A 12,973-nucleotide genomic window follows, 5' to 3' on the forward strand; every position below is an offset into this window, starting at 1 on the left:
GCAGGGGCCCCCACTACCACACGTTCCACTTCATAATAGAAATCATAGAATTGCTCACCCAACATTCCTTCAGCAGATGGTGGAATTTTATCCACTTCCCTGCATCCCAGAAGAATGCGGGCATACTCAGGTTTATGCAACGTAGCTTTATCCACTTCCAGAGTGACCCCTACCACTGCCCCAGCATATGAAACATGTTGAACACATCGTTTCTCCAAAGGGACATTTCGGACGCGAACCCAAGCTTTCTGTAGATCAGCTTTGGCCCCTACAGATGCTGACCAAGGAGAAATGGATACTATGACAGAATCATCGAGAATAGGAAGTTTTTTGCCATAGCAGCAAGCTCTTTCAACCTCACGAGCATTAGGAAACCTCATCACAAACTGCGTAGGACTGATTTGGCGCGCAGTGCAACGCCATTTCTTAGGCTTTTACGCAAACAAGCCATTAAACTCATTCTCAATCTCTTTCACAGAAGCCACGCCCTTCACCAGAGTAATCACCACAGTGTTAGTTTTCTCACCAGCCTGCTTATTCGCACATCAATCAGGGATGAAGAAGAAACCCTGACCAGGGGATTGGAAACTGCACATGAATGGGACACATTCCCATGGCTAAGGAATCTGACACAATTGCGCCATGTGCCCAAGTTTACCACACTTCTCACATCTAATGGTAGGACAACGAGGAGCAAAGTGACCTGTAAGGTTGCAGTTGAGGCAGCGTTCCTCCGCGCCCTTGTTGACAGGAGCAGGCGGAGCTGGTGGGGGAGCCAAATCTCCGTCTTTCATCGCCGTCTTCGTGTGCGTAGGCCACTGGTCCTTGGAGCCCCCGCCTTGCATCTTCACCGCCGCATCCCATCGATCTCCAGCCGCCGCACCTCCAGATCTGGCGCCACCGGGCGGCGGGGGGTTCGTGCGCTGCCACACCAGATTACGTCCCTGGCTAGATGAGGCCTGCGCGCGCGCCCCGCCGGTGTTGCCGCGGCCCGCGCCCTCGCGACCCCCGAACTTGCCGCCGCCCCGATCCGCCATCTCTTGAGATGCAGCCGAGCCGCTCGCAACTTGAGCGAAGGACCGCACGTCCCCGGCAACCTTCCCTGGCCACCACTGGAACGAATCAGCAGGTGGATTAGAGGGAGGGGAAACCCTAGATCTGGCCCAGAGGTGGAAGAAGAGATGTCGGAGGTGCGAGTCGCCCGCTCCCTGGGGTGGGGGATCCGCACGCGTCTTCTTATCCTTCCCGTGCCCCGCGCTGGGGTCCTCATGGCAGCCTGATGGCCATGGATCTGGCCCTCCCTCCCACAAACTCGCGCCAGGTGGAGCGCACCGAGGGGTGGTCTGCCGCCATGCCCCACCCCCATGCAAGCCGGCCCCAGGAGCAGCAGGGGGCATGCATGGCTGGGGAACTCGCCGGTCAACCCTGACCAGGTGACACGGAAAGGAGATGGCATCGCCGTTATATACGCCTTCTCCTTCCCGGAGCGCCCGCGCGTCTATCGTCTGCCCGCCGGCGTCGAGCAGCACCAGTAGGAGCGCCTCGTGTCGGAGAAGCAGAGTCCCTGGCTGAAACAGGATCGAGCGTCGTGATCGGAAATCAAAAGCAAACGAGACCTCCCATCTCGTATTATCAGGATCGCCCGCATCGCCCCCCTTCCTCGACGGCCGCTCGCCGCCGCGCCGCGCATGGCGCCCGCGCTCGCCGCCATCGCCTAGCTAGGTACTAGCTCTGCACCAAATATTTGTTGCGAGTGCCCCGGTCCAACAGCGTTCTATTTGCTCGGATCACACAGTATTCTTTTAACAGAAAATCTGTAGGTATACATTCTGCCCTATAATAAACGTGTAGCATAATTACTTGAAGATTTTGATGGAAATATCCAACAGATAGCCTGCCTATTAAAAGCAGACAGTCTCTGGGGTTAGACCTTTGCAAATTGGTGAAATAGCGGCTGAACCTGCTTGTTCACCAAAGAACAAAATTATATTAAACAATTCCAAATGGTCAACTACCGGCTGAGTGACTGAACAATAAATCAGAATGTTGGCTGGGTAAATGACTGTACAGGTTCCAGTAGTTATCATCGTCTTATGGATGATTGTGGAGCTGATTTCTGCATCGATCACACTTAATATGTTTCTACTGTACAACCTCTGGTTAATGGTTTTGCATTTATCCTCCGACTCTCCTATCTCTCTTCCTGTGATCTATTGAAAAATAGTTTATTCTTTAAATCACAGCTATGCAGCAATTGCTGTTGACATCAACAACCAAGGGGAAGACGCGTTCAAGCCTGACATATATGGAAACTTAATTGTTGGAGCGCAGGATTACCAAGTCATCTAGTTCTACTATCTTAAAAGATCAACATGGTACACATACTTGATCCTTCTTCCTCCTAGTTGTTGGTTGTGCCTGTCTATTGTAAGCATTTCTTCTGCAAAGTTGTTTAGACCTCTTTTAGCTGTCATATTAGTACTTTGTCAACTTGTATTGTTTTAAGGGTAATCGTATTTTTCTGTGACCCTTAAGAGTTCTCACGTAGTTGTATTTTGCTATTCAGAGATGATACATTTCTGAACTTAGGATTGTTGAATTTGTTATTTGATTATCCATTCTTGTGTCCTGGCTGCATATCTTTATTCTATTTAATGACTATTTCAAGTTTTAATATTAAATTATCACATCTTTCACATCCTTGGTTCTATCAACTTTTCATGTTGGCAAAAGACCTATATGTTCGTTGTGCTTGACTTATACTGTACATGTTTGCATGGCCGCAGAAAATCTCCCTTTTCACTTTATAATTAAATAAGCTTTACGTGTCCCAGGCCTTCATTTACATGTTGCATCCATTTCCATACATTATTAAATGCTAGTTTGGGATGAAAAGAAACAATGTAGCAATTAATTTTATTCTTTTTCAGAGGATTACTAGTACGTATTTTCATTATTTTACTACAAAATATTATATTTTGACAATTGTTTTACTTGTGCTGGAATAGGGAGGAAGGTGGCACATGGCAAGGATGATCTTAATGAGATAGTCGAACATTTTAATGTAAGTCGCTTGTTTGCTGATGTGTACTATATTGTCAGTAGTTATGTTTCTCTCATTCAGTCATTTGTTCTGCTGTTTACTTTCTGTATTTGGTAAAATATGCAAAACCGGTGTAGACACTGATGGACCCTCTCATCTACCTTTCGTCGCCGCACTTTTGCCTTTGTTTCTATAGGAAAAAAAATGCCAGGTGAAGATGTTTTTCATACAGATGCATCTGCAAGAAGAGACCATAGCGCCTTCCTCCCTAGTTTTGCTCTCTCGCCCCACCTCAGCTACGCTATTGGTCTGCTTCGCAATCACATATCTATCACCCCCTTCCTCTTTTTTTTTTGTTTGAGAAACACAGGATAGCCGCAAACACTCACATACAAACTAGTACATACACCCCTATGAACGCACACACCCTACTCCTATGCGCACCTCTGAGGGACCGAGATTGACGAAGTCAGCACATGCACCTCGTATTCGACGGGCACGTCGTCTCCCACTAAAAGAACATTGCCAGAAAAGTGTGCAATATGGGCTGTGGTCTTGGTGATCTTGATCAATGGTTGCTCCCAGCTAACACAGCATGAGTCCAGTTTGGAAACCTTTCACATGATATCTCCTTGAAATCTACTTTGATCTTTATGCATACACAGACTCGATTTGACATGATTCCTTTGAACCAAACTAACCTCCTGAGGAGCAACATATCTATACATGTCTACAGCTAACTAATCTCCGTCATCGTATCTCAGGCGCAAGAACCTCGGAGTGTAAGCTATTGGTGCATCATTAGTTTTTATATATAAGCATGGTAGTATCAACACCTGCAGTTTGTTTTGTCTGTTTTCACTGCCATGCATCAGCATTATTCAATCATTCATGATATGTGCATTGTTTATAAAGCAGCCTGCTTCAGACGTTCAAGAGTCGCGTAAGCGATAAGGCGCCCTGGCAGCACCTTAGAAGTATGCCCGCTTAGGTGCTTAGGCGCCCGCTTTAGGCGCTTAGGCATCAGTTATGCGTCAGAGCGGGTGGTGCTTGCTTTAGATCGCTTTACCATTGTAAACCATGGGTATGTATCTCCCAAGTCTTTTTGTTTTTGTACTATTCTGTGGAAGTACCTTATTAGAATCTAATGAATGTGTTATATTTCCACATCCTAATGCGTACACAAATTTTCAGATTGATGTTGAAAATCCTTGTGTAATTATGAGTCAGGACAAAAGTAGAGAATTTCTGCACTCAGGAAATGACAAGGATAAGTTTAAGGTAATCAATTCTTTCAGTTTTCTGCCAATACCATTATATCAATAAGTGTTTCCCTAGTTTTGTTTTATGTGTTGGAATATATATGGTTTGATGAACGTGAATGGAATTGTATAGTCGTACTCTGCAGGGTTTCCATGGTATTTTATTCGCTTTTAGATGTACTCAACCGTGAAGCATGCCTTCAGTTAGTCAGTTTGTATAATACAATGATTGCATTTCATTTGCCTCTCGACGTCTTTCCAGTTGTGCACGTAACCAATTAGCATTTTTATATATTCCAATCGATCATCATATGAGAACACGACACTCTATGTATTCAATGCCAGACCAGATATATTTTGGTAGCTTACGACTTCATATGAGTGTATGACCCGTGAACTGAACTGCTATTTGACGCAATGTTGTTTCTGAGTTGAGCTCATAATTCTGCCTTATACCTGTGCTTGCTATATCCCTTCTCTGATATAACTCTGAGCATTATTCCTTTTCTTTCACTGTCCATACATTATGTCCTGTTGCAGTTCTTCTTCAAGGCTACTCTTCTTCAACGACTCAAAGAGTTGCTTGAGACAATAAGAGATCAGGTGCACAAGGAAGACTCTGATGTTCAAGAACTGGAGAAGTCAATTAAGCCAGTGATGAGAGAACTTGATGAATTACGAGAGAAGATAAAGAATATGGAACACATAGAAGAGATAGCACATGAAATTGATAATTTGAAGAAAAAGTTAGCCTGGTCATGGGTTTATGAAGTTGACCAGCAAATTGAGGAACAAACAGTGAAACTCCAGAAACTCAAAGGGCGAGCTCCTGCGTGCCAAGAAAGAATTGACCGAAATACAGTAAGTTGTGTCCTTTTTACTGGGAACCCATTGTGCCATTGTATCTTCTAGAATAACCGGTGTGTTTTTACTGTAATTTTTTTGGTAAACCAAAATAAATTCATGCAAGCTTGCTGGCACATACATCTATTGCCAATTTGAACGTCATCTGTTTGACTAGGGCCAATTTCAAGTCATATTTAATGGAGTGAACTACAGCAATAGTGTGCCAAAACCATCCTGTATAGTTATGTTTGAAAATACATATTCTAAAATAGTAGTCATATTTAATGGAGCTTATTGTTATGTCTGAATTATTTTTTAACCTTTTAGGTTGTTATTGATAAACTGAAGAAAGAACTAATTGAAAAGGAAGAAAATCTCAGATCTTTGGTGGGTAAGACTCGTGAAGAGAACAACATGAAGAAAAGTATGGAAAATAACATTGCTGAGGTATGTGAGTAGATGATGTAGCATCCGGTATGTTCAGAAAAAGCAGCTGTATTTGGACCAATAGGTGGTAGAGCCACATACAGCTCTGTTGTCTTTGTACATGGAAGTAAAAAAGTGATGGTCATGATAAATGTAGCAAGTTATGACCGTCAAGTCTTTGCAATCCTTCTGGTTGTCATATCTTTGTGTCTTCAGTCCTTATTAAGCCTATAAGCTCTGATGTTGGTCATTATTGCAGAACTAAATCTGCAGTAATTTCTGGCTCAGTGATATGTTCATAACATTTGCCTCGAAATATTGCCACTCATCATGAAGTGTTGAGATTCCTATTGTTGGCAGCTTAATTTTTCCTAGTAATACTTCTTTTTAAAATTTAAGGATTATATGTTTGGTAATCTTGTTTGAATATAACGCGTGCATGTAAATTCAGTCATTTTCTCTCCTTTCTGAGTAAACACCCGCACTAACTGATTCCTTATTTTGAAGACATTGACACCATGGGCATCTATCTGCTATGGACATGATTGTGCAATTATTTAACTTGTCTTTCTTAACAATTCTTCATGTTTTGTTTACAGGCTGTGAAGCGGGAGATAGAACTAGAGGCGGAGCATGAGCGTGGTGCACACATGCTGCAGAGAAAGAATGGCCGCCTGAATCAATTGCAGGCACAACTTCGTGATTTCCAAATGCAGCATATGCAATCTACTCAAGTGAGCTGTTATCTAAAACCCATAAAAACTAAATTCACCTTACAAGTATGAAGTTAATAGATAGTGTTACTCCTCTATCCGGATATATAGGGCCTTATACGTATTTCGAGATTTACTTTGACCATTGTTTAGACCAATAGTATATGATATGTGTTACAAAGAGTATATTGTCGAACTCATATTTGGAAGGAGTTTCCAGTAATATAATTTTTATACCATACATCTAATACAGTATTAATCTTACTGATGGTCAAAGTAAATCTTGAAATGCGTATTAGGCCCTATACATCCAGATGGAGGGAGTATGAAACATTGAGTCTGGCTATCACAGCAGCCTGCATGAATTGGTGAAGATAAAGTACACTGCAATTCACAACAGCCTGCATGTCAGGCTAATATTAGCTAGTACAGGCTGCTGTAGCTACAGCATGGCTCTAAGGGCAGTCCCAGTGCACTATATCTTAAGCTATATCTGATGACATTAAATAGATGTTTACATATAGGAGTCTCAGTGCACTATATCTTACTGTTGTATATAAAACAACCCTCATTTAGTGTCTTTTCTGAGAGAAAAGTTATGAGATGTTTTGGATTTGGTGCTAAGATATATATCCAGATTAAGATGTGGTTGCTCCCTATTTCCTCATTAAATAGTGTCACATCAGATATTTACCAATGAAACTTTGTGAAGATACAAGCATTGGGAGTGCCCTAAAAAGTGCACAGCACATCACAGGCTGGAGTAGCGAAGGAGTGAGCTGCAATCTGGACCCACAACAGCTAGCACGGAGCAGGGGAGCCAGAACAATGGGAGAACATGGCTCTTAGGGCGTCTTTCTGATGTACATACGTGTCAGTGCTATGGTGCCCGGGATTGTAAGGCGTAGCCCTCGCCTTAGACATTTAGCACAGGACTACTATAGAGAAGATCCTTGGCTTGGCTGTGTGCTTCCTCTGCAGCGCGCTCCCTCCTGCGGTCCACCTGCCGGCCGCCTGTTATGCTCTCTCCTGCGGCTGTTCGCTGATATCGCCTCCTGTGCTGCCGTTGCCGCCGCTGCTTGCCAAGGCTGAGGCTGTAAGCTGCTCGCCAAGGCTCTAGCTTTTGCTCCTTGTGCTGCTTGCCCGTGGCCCTCCGCCTGGCTCTCCCTACTTCTGCTACTAGCACTGCTTTGCTGCTGCTTTGCTCCCGCCGCTGCGTCTCCCAGCATGGCTCTCTCTGTCTGCTGCCCCGCGTGCAACTCTTCCTGCAGCTGCAGCTGCAGCTAGCATACTTGCCTGCTGCTGCTAGCGTACTACTCAGCCGCTGGTGTACTACTTAGGGTGTCTGGCTCCTATGTGTGCCTATTAGATTCCTTTAGCAAAAAAAAAAAAGTCATCCGACATCTGTTTTCCCTCCTCAATGTTATGTGATTCTTGACGATGATCTTTTCCTTGACTCCGTCTCGCCCATGCACCTTCTATTGGTGTTGCACATGCTCATTCGCTAGTTGCTACTCATCGCTGCTCCTCCACCTGCACGGCCTCCTTCGTAGCCTCTCACACATCCACGATGGCTCTTGCATCTTCATCTTGTGTGTGCTTCCTAGCTTCTAGCTCTATATTTTCCGCTACGTCCACCAAATCCGTTGCTATTTCATATTTTTATGTCATCCTTTTCTAACAAATCTTGATACACGAGCCTCCCTTTTCTCGCCATGGTCCTTTCTATACAATTTGTGGCCTTTTCTGGTCCTTGTTGTTTTATATGGGATTTTTGTGGCCTCTTTTTGCGTTGTCGCGCCCATTCTCTTGCCGCCGAGCTTCTTTAGCCGCGGGTTTTCATGGGCTATGATTTTCTACGCAATGCTTCATTCTCTTGTGTTGTCTCAACATAGCTGGTCCCATGCCCGGGTAAAGGAGGAGGGTTGTGATAGGCTTGGCGAGCCAACGTCAAAAATTAGCCACTCTTATGGAGATGAAACCCAAAATAAAATTGTTGGGGCGTAACCCTCTCAGCGACGTGCCATATCGGTACCCGGGTGTGGTGTCAAATGGGCAAGGGCCGGGCACTCACCCCCTGGTGGCGCGCCATATCTTGATCTGGATACGCTGGCAAGTAAGCATCGTTGCATCCTTAGTGGCGCACTACATCGACCTGTTGGTGTAGTGGAAACTGAGCAAGGGTTTTTGCATTTGACTCGACGAGTGCGAAGGGTAAGGAAGATAGCCGAGCGTAGGAGGATCCGCTTAGGCAGCTGGAACGTAGGGTCCCTAGCAGTTAAGCTTCGAGAGCTAGTTGATATAGTGGTGAGGAGAGGTGTTGCTATCCGTCCAGAAACCAAATGGAGTGGACAAAAGGCAAAGGAGATGTAGGATACCGGATTCAAGCTGTGGTACACGGGGACGACTCCAAACAGAAATGGAATAGGCATCTTGAAGTATGGAGTGGTACACGGGGGAGCCTCAAGTATGGAGTGGCAGACATTAAGAGGCATGGGGACCAGATTATCCTAGTCAAGCTGGTAGTTGGGACTTAGTTCTCAATGTTATCTGCGTGCATGCCCCGGAAGTATGCCATGATGAGAACACCAAGAGCGAGTTCTGGGAAGGCGTGGAGGAGATGGCTAGGAGTGTAGCTATTGGTGTGAAGCTCTTCATATGAGGAGACCTCAATGGTCACGTGGGTACATCTAACACAGGTTCTGAAGGGGTGCATGGGACCTTTGGTCGTGGCATTAGGAATCAAGATGTCTTAAGCTTTGATCTAGCCTATGACATGATCGTAGCTAACACCCTCTTTAAAGAGAGAGAATCACACCTAGTGACTTTTAGTAGTGGTCAACACTAGCCAGATTGATTTCATCCTCTCGAAAAGAGAAGACATGTGTGCTTGCCTAGATAGTAAGGTGATATCTGCAGAGAGTGTTTTCCCTCAGCATAAAGCTTGTGGTGGTTGACTTCCACTTTCGGATTCATGTTCAGCGAGATTGTTGGGGAACGTAGTAATTTCAAAAAATTTCCTACGCACACGCAAGATCATGGTGATGCATAGCAACGAGAGGGGAGAGTGTTGTCTACGTACCCTCGTAGACCATTCGCGGAAGCGTTATATCAACGCGGTTGATGTAGTCGTACGTCTTCACGTCCGACTGATCCAAGTACCGAAAGCATGGCACCTCCGAGTTCTGCACACGTTCGGCTCAGTGACGTCCTCGCCTTCTCGATCCAGCAAGAGGGGCGAAGTAGTAGATGAGTTCCGGCAGCACGACGGCGTGGTGACGGTGTTGGTAAAGAACAATCTCTGCAGGGCTTCGCCTAAGCACTACGAAAACTATGACGGAGGATAAACTAGAGGGGACGGGGTTGCCGGCACACGGCTTGGTGTTTCTTGATGTGTCTTTGGTGCTAGCCCTACCCCTCTATTTATATGTTGAGCCCTGGGGTCGAAACTTGGAGTAAAAGCCTCCTCAAAGTCGGTTTCACCCGAAAGGCAAGAGTCCTTCTCGGACTCCAGGGCTAGACGCAGAGTTCCCGGCGTCTACCCCCTAGACGCCAGGGTTCCTGGCGTCTAGCCTCTGGTCTCCGCAAAACTTCCTTTTGCACTTTCCAAAAGCCTCGTGGGCTTTCCCCTTTGGCCCAGATAAAGTGTTCTCGTGCCCAAACATTTCGGAAAACATCCGGAACCCCTTCCGGTGAATTCCGGAACCCTTCCGGAGATCAAACACTACTATCCCATATATCAAACTTTATCTCCAGACCATTCCGGAGTTCCTAGTCATGTCTGTGATCTCATCCCGGACTCCGAACAACATTCGGTCATCAACATACATAACTCATATAGTACTATATCGTCAACGAACGTTAAGCGTGCGGACCCTACGGGTTCGAGAACTATGTAGACATGACCGAGACACCTCTCTGGCCAATAACCAATAGCGGGACCTGGATGCCCATATTGGCTCCTACATATTCTACGAAGATCTTTATCGGTCAGACCGCATAACAACATACGTTGTTCCCTTTGTCATCGGTATGTTACTTGCCTGAGATTCGACCGTCGGTATCTCAATACCTAGTTCAATCTCGTTACCGGCAAGTCTCTTTACTCGTTCTGTAATACATCATCCCGCAACTAACTCATTAGTTGCAATGCTTGCAAGGCTTATAGTGATGTGCATTACCGAGTGGGCCCAGAGATACCTCTCCGACAATCGGAGTGACAAATCCTAATCTCGAAATACGCCAACCCAACAAGTACCTTTGGAGACACCTGTAGAGCACCTTTATAATCACCCAGTTACGTTGTGACGTTTGGTGGCACACAAAGTGTTCCTCCGGTAAACGGGAGTTGCATAATCTCATAGTCATAGGAACATGTATAAGTCATGAAGAAAGCAATAGCAACAAACTAAACGATCAAGTGCTAAGCTAATGGAATGGGTCAAGTCAATCACATCATTTTCCTAATGATGTGATCCCGTTAATCAAATGACAACTCATGTCTATGGTTAGGAAACTTAACCATCTTTGATCAACGAGCTAGTCAAGTAGAGGCATACTAGTGACACTCTGTTTGTCTATGTATTCACACATGTATTATGTTTCCGGTTAATACAATTCTAGCATGAATAACAAACATTTATCATGAAATAAGGAAATAAATAATAACTTTATTATTGCCTCTAGGGCATATTTCCTTCAGAGATAAGCGTGCCAAAGTCGCTAGAACGAAGTGGTGGAAGCTCAAGGGGGGGGGGGTAGCTTAGGCGTTCAAGGAGAGGGTCATTAAAGAGGTTCCATGGGAGGAAGGAGGTGATGCAGACAATATGTAGATGAAGATGGCAACTTGCATTCCTAAGTTGGCCTCAGAGGAGTTTGGAGTGTCCAGGGGAAGTAAAAGCGAAGCTAAAGATACCTGGTGGTGCAAATGATGTCCAGGCGGCTATTAAGGAGAAGAAAGAGTTTTTCAGACGCCTTTACCTTGATAGGTGTGCGGACAACAGGGAGAAGTACAAGGTGGCATAGAAGGCCGCAAAGCGAGCTGTGAGTGAAGCAAGGGGTTCAGGTGTATGAGGACCTCTACCGGCGGTTAGGCACGAAGGAAGGCGCAAGGGACATCTATAAGATGGTCAAAATCTGAGAGAGGAAAATGAGTGGACAAGGGTGCATGGAAGCTTGCTATCCATGTGCTAGAACAATGAGTGGGTTGCGAGATCATATGGGTTTCAGCTCTAGCCTACCCCAACTTGTTTGGGACTAATGGCTTTGTTGTTGTTGCTTCATTATCTTGTGTGCCATCTTTTGATAACTCATCTTCTCTTGTTACTTATCTTGTATCTTCTACTGATGCGGTGTCTTCCTTCGATGCACCATCTTCTGGTTATCCCCTTTGGCTTGACTCGACAGGTTTTGAAGGCTCTCCATGCCACAATGACACTCTCAAGATGCGCTTCTTCAAATGCAGTGCTATAGAGCATCCGAGGGTGTGTGTTAAGTAGTGGTATTGGTCTAGGAGTCTGTATTAGGCTATGTTTTCTTCCTTGTACCCCATGTCTTGTGTGATTCCCCTTGGGCTATACAATAGAGATAAGTTGTATCGTAAAATAGTTTGTTTTCAATAAGGGAGCATCAGTCCTGTTAACTGGACTAATCACATTTTTGGTTTTCACGTGAGCTAACTGTTACCACTTTGTACCTGTTCCTCAGAAGAAGTTGGGCTATCTCCTAAAAATGACATAATCAGTGAACCTTGATATCAATTGTTCTAAAAGATTCACTTGATAGCATGCCTCTTGATTTATTTATTTTGTATTTCCTTGGCTTTGTATGTTTGAATTTAGCTATTTTGTCTGAATCATGTCTCTATCAATCTGAAGGCTGAGGCATCTCAAATGGAGAAAGATATGCAGAACATACAACAACAGATTGATTATCTTCATTCAAATGTTACAAGGTATGTGACGCCCCCGATTCAATCGTAGACTAATCATACACGCAAACGTGTACGATCAAGATCAGGGACTCACAGGAAAATATCACAACACAACTCTACAAATAAAATAAATCATACAAACATCATATTACAAGCCAGGGGCCTTGAAGGCTCCAATACAAGAGCTCGGCCATAGACGAGTCAGTGGAAGCAACAATATCTGAGTATAGACATAAGTTAAACAAGTTGCCATAATATGGCTAGCACAAACTGCGATACAATCGAAAGAGGCACAGGCCTCCTGCCTGGGATCCTCCTAACTTCTCCAGGTCGTCGTCAACGGGCTGCACGTAGTAGTAGGCACCTCCGGTGTAGTAGGAGTCGTCGTCAACGGTGGCGTCTGGATCCTGGGCTACAACATCTGGTTGCGACAGCCAGGTAGAAGGGATAGGGGAAAAGAAGGAGAAAGCAATCGTGAGTACTCATCCAAAGTACTCGCAAGCAGGGAGCTACACTACATATGCATGGGTATATGTGTAAAGGGGCCATATCGGTGGACTGAACTGCAGAATGCCGGAATAAAGGGGGGATAGCTAGTCCTATCGAAGACTACGCTTCTGGTAACCTCCATCTTGCAGCAGGAGAAGAGAGTAGATGGTAAGTTCACCAAGTAGCATCGTGTAGCATAATCCTAACCGATGATCCTCCCCTCGTCGCCCTGTGAGAGAGCGATCATCGGTTGTATCTGGCA

The 12,973-nt window shown here is 45.1% G+C and overlaps 1 protein-coding gene across 1 annotated transcript; it reads left to right on the forward strand.

Moving 5' to 3' along the window:
• Positions 1 to 2,058: 2,058 nt before the first annotated feature.
• LOC125516449 (structural maintenance of chromosomes protein 6B-like) lies at positions 2,059 to 12,271 on the forward strand. The gene is made up of 7 exons (XM_048681887.1): positions 2,059 to 2,159; positions 2,244 to 2,340; positions 4,238 to 4,324; positions 4,846 to 5,166; positions 5,479 to 5,598; positions 6,177 to 6,311; positions 12,167 to 12,271. The coding sequence occupies exons 1-7, from the start codon at positions 2,059 to 2,061 to the stop codon at positions 12,269 to 12,271; spliced, it is 966 nt and encodes a 321-aa protein (XP_048537844.1).
• The last annotated feature ends 702 nt before the right edge of the window (positions 12,272 to 12,973 follow it).

Source organism: Triticum urartu, chromosome 6, assembly GCF_003073215.2.
Source record: "Triticum urartu cultivar G1812 chromosome 6, Tu2.1, whole genome shotgun sequence".
Classification (NCBI taxonomy): Eukaryota; Viridiplantae; Streptophyta; class Magnoliopsida; order Poales; family Poaceae; genus Triticum; species Triticum urartu.

Coding starts and splice junctions, on each gene's coding strand:
- LOC125516449 (XM_048681887.1), top strand. CDS start 2,059: ATGACTGTACAGGTTCCAGTAGTTATCATCGTCTTATGGATGATTGTG. Junction 2,160..2,243: donor TTTCTACTGTACAACCTCTG/GTTAATGGTTTT, acceptor TTTAAATCACAG/CTATGCAGCAATTGCTGTTG. Junction 5,167..5,478: donor AAAGAATTGACCGAAATACA/GTAAGTTGTGTC, acceptor TTAACCTTTTAG/GTTGTTATTGATAAACTGAA.